The 12,949-nt window shown below is 37.1% G+C and overlaps 1 protein-coding gene across 1 annotated transcript in view; it reads right to left on the reverse strand.

Moving 5' to 3' along the window:
* Positions 1-695: 695 nt before the first annotated feature.
* The window catches only part of epha4b (eph receptor A4b), a 138,936-nt gene continuing 126,682 nt past the window's right edge, over positions 696-12,949 (reverse strand). The window contains exons 12-17 of the mRNA XM_081374875.1: positions 12,529-12,590; positions 9,959-10,168; positions 7,586-7,735; positions 6,132-6,325; positions 4,100-4,237; positions 696-2,633 (exon numbers count right to left, since the gene is read on the reverse strand). Of these exons, the coding sequence (XP_081231001.1) occupies positions 2,534-2,633; positions 4,100-4,237; positions 6,132-6,325; positions 7,586-7,735; positions 9,959-10,168; positions 12,529-12,590 (854 nt within the window). The 3' untranslated portion in view covers positions 696-2,533. The remainder of the gene's footprint in view (positions 2,634-4,099; positions 4,238-6,131; positions 6,326-7,585; positions 7,736-9,958; positions 10,169-12,528; positions 12,591-12,949) is intronic.

The raw sequence follows: 12,949 nt of genomic DNA on the forward strand, positions 1-12,949 counted from the left end.
CCAGCGCACATACCTGTATTTACTTCCTGTTTTCGGTCGAAGTCCACAGTAGTCGATTGTCGAGTTCACGCGCATAGGTTTAGTTACCTATGATCACGCGCGTGAACTCGACAATCGACTACTGTGGACTTCGACCGAAAACAGGAAGTAAATACAGGTATGTGCTTGACTATGCGTTGTTCTCTGTACTGACAGCACTCCAAATTAAAAAAAAAATGAGCTCAATGTTAAAATTGACCGGAGTTCTCCTTTAAGCATGAAAATAACTGAAAGATATATTTATTTGATGAACAAATTAAGCCAACTAATATGATTTATATTCTTTTGGTTTCTCTACCAATACATTTAAAAATTACAAATGCAGTGAAAATACAGGTATCGGTTATACGGTATCGGCGAGTACCAAAAATGAAAGTATCGGTATCGGACTCGTTCTGGAAAAAGTGGTATCGGTGCATCCCTACTTTAAAATATGCTAAATTAAAAGAAAAGTGCAATAGTAGTGACCCATTAGCAATATTGGTATGATTTACATTTTTAAATGTTTTGTTTTTGCCGTTTATGTCAACATGGTATACTTTTCAGATTTTCAGCATTTATGCAAATTTTCCAGTTATATTGCACATAATCTAATGACAGATGATGATGGATTTTTCTTAAAAATTTACTGAAGGAACTGTGGTCGTGTGTGCTTAGTTAAAGCCACTCGGATTCTGCAGACACAGAATTCTGACATATTTATTTTACTCATAATTCCATTTTAAAAGACTTTTGAATCAAGATATTTTAACATATTTAAATCCTTTCAGCGAAACCCGACAGATTCTGAGTAGCTCTTGCGAATAGTTACAGTGTTGTGCTGAAGCGTCGAAACAATTAATGACATAAAAGAAATCAAAATTTGAAATGATGTCAGGAAATCATGATCATGATCTGAAATATGATTATCTCTCAGTACCATCCGTTCCTGTATTTGTCTCATATATATTTAAATAAAACAGGTAGACTTTGACTTTACAGAACAACCTCACTAGTACAAAAATATACAGTGCAGCAAATCAGTCTCAGTAAAGTTAGCATGAGGAATTTAGTTCAGCCCAATAGATTTAATAAAACCTCTCCGTCCCTATACCACATGTACCCGCGCCTCCCGCGAGAGCGGCATGGATCGAATGCGTTTCCACAAACAGCAGACTAAAACAACGGTAAACATGTTGAGCCTGGCTTTAATATCGAGCTCCAGCTTCTCAGTGACGCAATGATAAATACTATATACATTATACTTCATGATATCATTTCTAAGGGGAGGACGAGAAAAAAGAGAGAACTGCACAGTTAATAAGGCATCTAAAGTCAAGCAGCTAAGGGCACCACTTGAGTGAAAAAACTGCAGTCACTGTCACCTGTCAATCAAAGACGAAGCTTAGGATCCATGCTACATTCCAGAGATGAGTTATTATCGCACATCAGCAGACAGCGGTGATAACGCACCACACGGCCGCTAACTCCTCTTCATACTAAATAAAAGTACATCATTACAAACATTCTAGTTTTTCTCCTGTTTTTTCAATTTTGTCTTCGTTTTTTAAATCAACACTGTACATTTTATACACTATAGTACAATAGTATATGTCGTCACGCACTACGAGTGTAAACGTAATGACGATGCGGACGTGGTGCACGAGAACACACACACACGTTATGATGACGTAAATATTGTTTCGAAGTTGTATTTCGCTGCAGTGGAACAACATGTCGAATGGACAGAAATAACATTTCACTTTTTATCTGGAAGTCAAACGATTTCTTATTCAAATGCTTGCACTGTTTCAGCGCCTGTTCGCATGAGGAACACAGCGTTGAGTGAAGAGCAGTTATTTCTCAGCTAAACAATATAATGCTCTTATCTTATCTTGTCGTCCTGCGCTGGCCTCACACTTCTCCTTCGTCGTTGCGGGTGCCATCTTTGCTGGTGGAACGCAAACTTTTCTTTCCGCCTGAATATTCGATTCAGCGACGTGAATCCATCGGTGCTCAACCATTGCCTCAATTATGACAAAATAAATATACTATAAACATCTTCTGTTATGGTACTGTGGCTTATAGTGGATGTAGAAGAAAAGACCGATACCCCAAACATGGATGTGATAAAAAGAAACAACAACCCTCATTTTCATGAATAGTCCAACCTTTGATATGCAAAATATCACATATGAAATGCAAACATTGAAACTGTAAAACACAAGCTGTGAATTCTCCATAATGTATTATTGTTCCTTTTTTTTGTTTAATAACCATACTTCATATCTGATTTGCCGTAGCCTTGTCAAGCGATTGCAGATCGGTCTCGGTGTGTCCCTCGGCTCGTAGGAAGCTCGGACGTGCATGGACGGAAGCCAGAGCGCTGACGAAAGGGTCGTATGCGGAAACATCCAGGGTGGGAACTGTACAGTGAAGCTGCTGATAGGGACTGTAGTGGGAGCAGTTGTTAACTCTCTCAGTCTGTACGCTCTCAGGCGGTGGAGAAGGCTTGTTATACCTGCACGTGTGTCCCCTGTGCGTGCAAACTCTGGACGGCAGAGACGATCTTCTTTTGGTGCCCCACCAGAGTCACACCCATCTTGCTTAACTCACTGAGGAAGAAGGGACAAAAAAAAAGAGAAAAACGTTTGAAGAAATCATGTAATAGCAAGTACAGTTTATTTGGTGTTTGGTTAATTAATTAAAGAACAATATATTTAAAGGCCCACTGAAGTGCCTTGGAACACACAGCTTTGTATAATGTGTTGACACGGTGGGACATATTGAATGGCTCCTCCCCCTTTTCAAATAGCCAATAGCGTTTAGTTTACCTTACAGACTGCAAGTCGTACTAGCCAGCACCATGGAAGCGAATCCGAGGGCTGATGAATACGTTGGATTCAATAGTAGAGGTGTGAATAAATTCTAGCCATTTCATTTTTAACCAGCGTACATTTGGAAAAACTAAATAAAACTTGAGCGTTTGATCAACCGAACACACACCTCTAACCCATATTGCTCCGTGACGTGTCAACAGTCGCTTTGGCCAGGTGGTATTTATAGCATAGGGGGCGGGACACTTTAGATCCTAGAGAGTATTTGATTGGACAGAAGATGTGATGAAAGCTGAAGTCCACGGTGATGTCATTAACATCCGTGATCCATTTTAGCGGAAGTGAGAGACTGTAAGTTTTGAATGCTTATATCTCCTAAATGCCAATTTTGTCATTGTTTTGGATCACACCAGCTTTTTCATAACCTTAAGGCTAACATATTCATACTAAAAGCTAAAAAAAAACGTACATTTCGATTTCAAGGGGCCTTTAAAAGTAAAGGTTCTTTATTGGCATTGACGGTTCAATGAAGAACCTTTAACATCCATGGAACCTTTCCATTGCGCAAAAGGTTCTTTAGAGTGGAAAAGGGTTCTTTAGATTATTTCAATGTTCTTCATATAAAAAGAAATGGTTCTTTTAAGAACTGTTCACTGAAAGGTTCTTTGAGGAAGCAAAAATTGTTCTTCTATGGCATCACTGCGATAAATACCTTCTAGCAACTATTTTTCTCTGATGTCTCATTTCAAGTTTCTGAGTAATTGTTTTGCCCTTACTGAAAGGAGGAAAAAAAGTACAGTAATCAGAACCTATTTGATGTAGTTCAATGTGGAGCACAATTTTATAACCGAAGAAGAGATTGCTTTGTGGGCAGAGCTACCCAGCAGCACATTATAAAAATACAAATCAATCGACTTTTTTTGCATGACACATATTGCAGCTGAATTGACAAAGCTGCATTTTCATCATTCTAATATGCTGATTTGATGCTCATGTACCATTTCTTATTATTATAAACGTTAATATTTTTGAAACCTTGATACTTTTTTCCAGATTTCTTTGATGAATAGAAAGTTAAAAAGAACAGCATTTAACTGAAATAATAAAAGTCTTTCAGTCTTTCCAAAAAATAAATAAATAATCTTACACACCCCAAATAATTATAAATAATAAAATAAAATATTAAAAATAAAACTTTTGGTCTGAACACTTGCCAAGATGTGAGTGCAGATACACAAACTTACCACAAGCTGATGTACAGTATGGAATCTAGAGAAACGTAGCCCGCGCTGGAGAAGTTGTCCTTGTACTGGCCCATACTGATGCCGTCTAGCCATTCATCCACTGTACTCACGCTGAACTCTGGGGTGGTGGGGTCTTCCCTGGAAGGGAAATTGGATTTGTATCAATTGTGGTGTGGTTCAATGCTAAAGAATTGAGTACAGAGATGGAAAACTGCTCTTGCATAATAAATCGTTGTTGGAATTGTAGGTTATAGTGTTAAGGCTTCAGCTTCAGGCTTACAGTTAACAAAAATCTAATCAAACTGTCATTTGTCTCGGAGCATAATGATAGCGATATTTCAGGACCAAAAAAGCAAGTTGATCCAAGAACTTCCTTGCACTTCCTTGTGAGAGTCGACATCTTAAGCAATTTCATGAGAAGAGGATAAAGAGTTAAAGAGTTGCGGTTGAGGTTAAAACCCATTGTGTTCCCTTTCCGTTCTTCGTGACAGACGGGTTAGGCTCACAATGTTGAGTGACAGCAGCGTTTGAGTGAAAACCGGGGGTCAATTCAATCTCAGACCTGGGATGTATTTAACGCCCTCGTTCTTCTTTGTCCTCTTTGGACACAGAGGGATAAAATGACTGGCAGGTTGGGCTGTAATCAGAGAGACTGTGATGGGCTTGAGAAAGCGTATATCTCAAGAAGGGCTCTGACTCACTAGCTTTACGGCTGTAATGTGAACTCTGCGTCTCCGTCTCCAGCGCTCCTGATAAACCGCAGGTGGAGGGGGGAGTCTGCGCTCTGTCTCATGTCAGGTTTTACAATAGGGGTTCAGGCTATCTATACGACAACGACTTTTTACAAAGCTGCGAGATGAATGTCTGCTGGAAAAGGATCAGTGAACACTAGGTTTGGTTATATTAGACGATATGGAGTTTATTAGCTTGTTGTCTCACATTAAACGAAAGATTTGAGAGTTCATGGGGCAGACAAAGAAAAGCTGGATTGGATTTTCTCTGGATTTATTTGAGCTGTTAGGGATTTGTTTTTGTGGCTTTTAAATGTTCACTTTAAAATGGACAATCCTTTGGTTTAAACTGGTGTTGTTCTTTATGTTTCATGTTTCCACCTCTTTATTTAAACAATGTTAATAAATGGTTAAACAACGGCTCTTTATAACCCTGAGTTAACATGATGGGTTATCTGGATCCATCAGGTCTGATCATACTTTTTTTAGTACACATTTTACATTAGTAAAACTCTTGGGGTAGTTTTCTCATTTTCATATTTAGTGATGAACATGTAACCTCTTTGATTGTCTACCTCAGGCACTAATGTTACATTAATTTGAATATTTTTTTCTAAAGAAAACAAAAATAAAGATATATGCTCTGAAAATAAGCCTTAATATTTTACGCACTTCCCTTGCAAATGTACACTACCATTCCAAAGTTTGGGGTTTGTAAGAATTTTTATGTTTTTTAATAGCCTCTTATGCTCACCAAGACTGCATTTATTTGATTAAAAAATACAGTAATATTATGAAATATTGTAACAATTTAAAATAACCGTTTTATATGTTAATATGTAATTTATTCCAGTGATGCCAAAGCTGAATTTCCTTCAGAAATCATTATAATATGCTGATTTGGTGCTGAAGAAATATTTTATTTTATTACTATCAATGTTGAAACCAGTTGTGCTGCTTAATAACACAATAAAAAAATGCAGGATTCTATGATGAATAGAAAGTTCAGCATTTTTTAAAAATAGAAATCATTTGCAACATTAGAAATGTCTTTACTGTCTCTTTTTATACGTTTAATGCATTATTATATAAAAGTATTAATTAATTTAAAATAAAATGTAATGGTAGTGTATATTATCTTATCTTCAATTTATATTGTTTAAAGGATATTCAGATATTTTTACAGGAAAACAAGATTTTACAAGATTTATTGCACATAACCAAGGGTTAAAAAAGTGGCCTTAATGCAGTGTTAAGCATAGTGTGAAAAGCTGAAGCACAGGTTCATATCAGTTTCTCACCAGACTGAGCTGTTGGCAAGCTCTTTCAGACTGTTGGGGTTGCGGATGAGTTTGTCAAGAGTGTTGACAATCTGCCCAAATTTGGGCCGCTCGCTTCTAGTCTTCTCCCAGCAGTCCAACATCAGCTGGTGGAGGACCACGGGACAGTCCATCGGAGCGGGCAGCCTGTAACCCTCATCTATAGCTTTAATTACCTGAAACAGAGGCACATACATCAGAATACAACACAATGAACAAAGAACAAAACGTGAAACTGCATTCTAAGAAAAGTCCATAAAATAGGGCCCATTGTACTGTGTTAACATGAATAGATTTTCCATAATGATTTTTCACAGGTGTTTTACCCATATTTTGCATTACGCATATTGCATTGAGTTGTGTTTTAGAGTTAAAGGAAATGTCCGTAAACTCAACAGATAATGTTCTGGCAGAAAATTACCAGTATGTAACCTTAAGGAAATATTTCTACTGTATTTGTCCCTTAAAATAACTTTTATTATTAAGTCAAATAAAATCATATTTTTGACTCAAGTAAAATCCAGTAATATAGTTGCTACCGTATGAAGCACATATTTAGGTTACATAGTGTTTGCAGTTTCATTGCTGCTGCTGTTGTTAATGTTGCTACAAAACCATACTAAATGAATGTAGGATATTTTTCAAATGTAGGAAGCTTTCTGAATATTTCTGTCCTTTTCTTCTTTTGATAACACTGTTAATGGCTAATACCAAGCATCTGGTATGCTATCATTGTACTTTAGTGGAAAAATCAAGTTTAGTAGCAGTTACCATGGTATGTTAATGTAAAGAACATCACATTTACATTTCTATATTACTTTATCTAAATTAACTGTTTTTCTATTCCATGGCGTAAAACATTGGAACCTTTCATTGAGTCATGTAACATTCATTGGTGCAAGACATCTCCTATATGACTGTAACTCATTGCTATGGTTAAAACAGCCCCTGTTCTCTGCCACTTCATGTTCTTAAATCAAATGAGCTATTTTCTTTTAGACATGAAACATTCTTCTGTGTTTCAGAATGAGCACAGTAGATCTAAATCATTATGAGCGGTGCCCTGAAGGTCTTCAAGATTTCTCTGACATTTCCTCTGATGGTAATAAAGGGAGAAGTCAGAAACTGTTAGCATAATATAGCAGTGAGGGATGAAGTGTGTTTCACTGGCTTGTATTAAATGCAGGAGCAGCTGGACAGCTCTCGTTTACGAGGCTCCTAAAAACCATTGTCATTCGAGCAGTTGCTATACAGACATCACCGCAGGAAGATTTTACTTGCAAGGACACACTGCTCGGAGACTCTGCTCTCCCCCCCTCCCAAGAGGCTTCAATGGAAATGATATTAGTGGAGATATTAGATATTAGTGGAGCAGATTTCAATTTAAACAATACACGAGAGAACATGAGTGTTTCCAGTTTCTCAAGGACACTTACATCTTGATTAGACATTTCCCAATAAGGCCGCTCTCCATATGAGATCACCTCCCACATGACGATGCCGTAACTCCAAACGTCACTTGCTGAGGTGAACTTCCTGTACGCTATAGCCTCAGGAGCCGTCCATCGAATGGGAATTTTTCCACCCTAAAAAGGAAATAAAAAGATGGTGTTTCTTTAAAATCAGGTGCTTTCATGTCCCAGGGGTTGATTTTAAATTTGTTTTGCTATATGACAGAAAATGATTTCTGTCATTTTCAAAACTTGGGATTGTCCCTCATTTGTGGCATAATTTCTACCACACCAAACAAGTTTTCTAAAAAAAAAAAATTGTGTACTTGGTTACCAAGAGATAACAGTGTCAGTGAAGAGCTTGGGATTAAATATGATACGTCATATAAAAAAAATATATATATAAAAAATGTTTTTTTATGCACAAAATGTGAAAATACACTACTGTTCAAAAGTTTGGGGTCAGTAAGATGTTTTTTTATTATTATTATTAAGAAATTAATACTTTTATTCAACAAGGACACATTAAATTGATGAAAAGGGACAGTAAAGACATTTATAATGTTACAACCGATTTCTATTTGAAATAAATGCTGTTCTTTTGAACTTTCTATCAAAGAAAAAAAAAAAAAAAGTGTCAGCTTCCACAAAAATAATAAACAGCACAACCGTTTTAATCACGGATACCAAAAATAATAATAATTCTTGAGCACCAAATCAGCATATTAGAATGATTTCTGCAGGATCATGTGACACTGAAGACTGGAGTAATGGCTGCTCTTTTAAAATAGTAAACAGTTATTTTAAATTGTAATAATTCACAATACTATTGTTTTTACAGTATTTTTGAGCAAATAAATGCAGTCTTGGTGAGCATAATATACCTATTTTAAAAACATAAAAAAAAAAATAATAATAATGACCCCACACTTTTTAACGAAAGTGTATGGCTTAATACTGTAGCAAGAAATTTTTTAGCAAGAAAAATACTGTATTCCAAAAAATTGAATTTCCATCATCATCATTTCAACACAATATACAAGCTGTGATGTAGCTGAAATAACATTGTGGTGTAATTTCCATGATAAAAAATGACTGGAAATCTGTGCGGTTAGACATTGTTAGTGCACTACTAAAATTAATGAGTGTGTGAAAAATGTGTTATAAGAAATTTCATTCTCTGAAAGTTAAAGAAAGACCCATAAACAAACAGCAGAATAGATACAATATTTGGCTTTCCATTCCAGCACTATGGCGGGGTCTGTATTTCCCTAAATGCCTTTTTAAATAGCTGCAGTAGTTTGTAGTTAATCTCTACAGTCAAAGTCAAACAAAAGACAAACTGGCTGTACTCTATATAGACATACGTGACGAGAGTGCCAAAGAACGGCAGCAGGGCCCATGGGGTAAAATCATTTAAAGAGAATTTCAAAAAGCGATCTTTACAATTTTTTTTAATTATATGAAGTCACAGCAACATAAACGGCTGCTTCGCGTGGCCTGAAGGGTTTTGTCTCTTCATGATTTCAGGGCTTGAAGCACAGGGGCACAGGGCGCTGAACACTTATATTTTAAGAGTTCCTCCCTGTTGAAACACATTTTGTCTCAGGCGCGCACACACACACACACACGAGCATCAAAAGGCAATCTTCAGGGTTGTACAAGCACCTCCCTCCCTTGTTTGCATGTGACAACAGATTCTCCTGCTGAGTCTATGCTTTGTCCACCCAAGTAGACAGTGAAGGCCACACACACACACACACACACACACACACACACACACACACACACACACACACACACACAGCCTCGCATCCCTCTCTTGCCCTTGGCCTTCATACGCATCCACAGGGGTGCTCACCAATTACCGAGCTGAGAAGGACAGAGAGCTCTAGAAGAACGAGTGTAGGCTGTCCTGTCAGAAACGGATGTAATTAATACATGCTGTGTGGACAGAGAAACTGACCCCTGAGAAAGCCAACTCACTTCTCAAACATCCCTCCTCTTTCTCTCTGTCTCATCTTAGTTCATTCACACAATCAAACACTTTTAAAGAACATAAGAGACATCTCTTTCTCTATTCAGATCAGACATTTCAATCAATATTTCTTAACTAAGGTCTTAAGGGATTTGTCAGATTTACCGTATTCGCAAAAAAATGAGACGGCAATGAAAGCTAGCTCTGAAAAAAACACTAAATAGATGGCAAACCAAAGCAGAATTTATACAGCACACAAGATGTTACAAAACAATAAACAACATGATTTTTTTTTTCTATTTAGTTCTTCCTTCATTCCCTGTTTTTGTAAAATTGATGATGACTCTCTAAAATAACCTTGACAGGGAAAGGTGTCTTACCCGTGTGGTGTACGCAGCTTCAGGGTCGTCCTCTAGCACTCTGGACAGGCCGAAGTCGGACACTTTGCACACCAGATTACTGTTCACCAGGATGTTTCGTGCCGCCAGGTCACGGTGGACGTAGCTCATGTCAGACAGATACTTCATTCCTGAAGCGATACCACGCATCATCCCCACCAGCTGAATGACCGTAAACTGCCCATCATGTTTCTGCAAGAGAAAGTGACGGCACATGTTCGTTTTTATAGATTTTACAGGTGGTGTACACTGTGAAAACAAAGGTTTAAATAGTAACTTTAAACTGTTCTCCTGTGGCAGCAGGATGCAAAACTCAGTGTGGTTTGAACTGGAACCTTTATTTACATGCAGAGGCAACTATAAGTTGGTTAATAAAGCTTTACAATATGTTCAAATCAGGTATCATGAACTAACAACATTTTTTTTACTTTTATTATCTTACAAATCTTTATTATTATATATTATTTGTATATATATAATATTATCCCACACTGGAATAATATACAAAAAAATAATTATTATTATAAAAATGAATATTAATTTGCTCATAAATGTCTGAAGATTTTCTTTCTGTTAAAACTTCTACATTACATTATTCAGACTTCATGCATTTTCAAACAGTCCATTTTCACAGTTCCATTGGTTTTGCCCCGAGGTCTGATTCATTATGCAAAAGACTCTGACCTCTGGTTTTACAGCTCTTTCTGCCATAATTGCTATAATGTTGACAGGCCTTTATTAATGTAAAACCATCTGGATTTGGTGCCTCTGTTAGCTAAACAAAAGAGCTCAGACATCCATTTTGCCTCAAAAACAATCTTCGCAATAAGCAATTAGCTCAATGTCTTAATCTCCATATCTGGGCAGTACACTAATCTTGTTAAAACCCCACTTTTGTACCTCCGAGCAATATCAATCAGAAACATGCGCTCGTATAGTATTTCATGCATCATAATGTGGGTAAGTTAATTACGCTGTGTTTTGTGAAATGTGGCCGCTGATTGATCATCCGGCCTGATCAACTGGTTGTTATCAATCTACTGTCAGAAGCCACACTACTTACAGGAAGAGCAGAGAGACGCAGACATAGAGACAGAGAGAAATCATTTGTTTTTCTACTAGTAAGTGATGCTGCTTAACTGATCTGTCTTCTAATTAAACACATGTAGCTGGGTGGCCGAACTATGAGCTATTAGCCATAAAACGGACCCCATAATTATATTAGCTTTTTATGTGGGCTAAGGGGGTATTTATGGGATTCATTATGTATGCTGCCGAAAGATCGAAAGTCTCAGACAGGCCCGTTTTTAGGGGTGGGGGGGTGTTAGATTTCATTTTCATTTTCTTAAAGTGTAGGCAATTAAAAAGAGTCCTGACTTAAAGGAAAACGTATCTGTGCTGTGCGTAATAAAACTTCGTGGCCTGATCCGCTGGGTGACAAAGGCGGTAATAAATTAGTGAGGATTGCAGAGGAGACATTATGGCAGCTTGGTGGAGCGAGCGTAACCTTATTATAAATCTACAGAGTTAATTTACTCACTTCCTGTCTCTGTACGAGACACATTCGCAACACGTTTACTCAAATACACGTTCAAGCGTTATTATTGTTTACTAAAACAAAGATGGGTAACGCTTTATTTCGATTTCGAGTCCACTTTAGACATTCTACTGATTTACAGTAGGTAACTTTCCAACTACAAGACAACTGCCAGTAATTAAAGTATTAGTAGACTGTCTGCTTAATATCTGCTAACACTTTATTTTGATGGTCTTCCAACAGACATTCTACTGACTATAAGTAACTTTACAACTACATGTCAATTATTCTACTAACCCGAACCCTAACCTAACAGTCTACTAATATTCTAATGAGAGTTAGTTGACATGTAGTTGCAAATGAATGAGTTAGTTGTCATGTAGTTGTAAAGTTACTTATAGTTAGTAGAATGTCTAAAGTGAACTATCAAAATAAAGTGTAACTCAAAGGCAAAAACTGCATTTGTGAGCAGAAAAATGTTATATATTAATAATAATAATAAAAATGTTTTACGCAAATAAACTTTGAATGAAAAATAAACTGAAATAAAACTGCAAAAATAAACAGCAATATAGTGCGTGATGCAGTTTAATTCAACCATTACTCTGAAAAATGTGAATGGCACCATGCAAAATCTATTTTAGATGGGAATATTCTGTTGAGTCTAAACAGAAAATATTGAACTAAAAATAAGTATATAAAAACGCAACAGAATTTTCCATGAAATGAAAACTAAACTGAAACAAACTATAATAACCTTGGAACGTTCGCTGTACAACAGACAGGATGCGAGAGCCCTAATGGACAGTTTGCAACTGAATCTGTGCTGCTTGAACCAGGCATCCATTCCATGCTTAATTTCCCTCCAGTAATAGACTTTCAGGGAGGTATTCGTGGCTTATACCCTTGAGCGATGCTCGTTTATTGGCTGTAGGTAATTAAATGTAAGGCAGCATCTTAAATGGCATGTGAATATCGGTGTGGACTTGTGCCATGGGCGTTTTGCCTTCCTCACCTTCAGGAAAGTATCCAACGATCCATTCTCCATGTACTCTGTAATAATCATCACGGGCTTGCCTGTAGACATAAAGAAAAAAAAAAGAAGACAAAAATACAAGATTTACCATCAGCCTAGATGGAAGGAAAAAAACATAAAATGTCCTAACAGATTGATGATTCTACAAAAATCCACACAGAAATAAATCATGGTAATGGTGTCATTAATCCTTTATAGCTAAGATGCTGAAACACAGGAATGAAGGAGAGAAGAGAGGAGGCGAAACCCTGGCCACAGTCTCAGCCTCTGTCCCGGGCAGCCCCATTATTCAGCATGACAGACCTTCATCAGAGCCTTCCACCATCAAAGACAGCAGTTAATTAACCCTGGATAATCCACTGAGAACCAATTAGAGAGCTTTGTTGCCATGATGGGCGGG

Source organism: Scardinius erythrophthalmus, assembly GCF_964197995.2.
Source record: "Scardinius erythrophthalmus genome assembly, chromosome: 9".
NCBI classification, from domain to species: Eukaryota; Metazoa; Chordata; class Actinopteri; order Cypriniformes; family Leuciscidae; genus Scardinius; species Scardinius erythrophthalmus.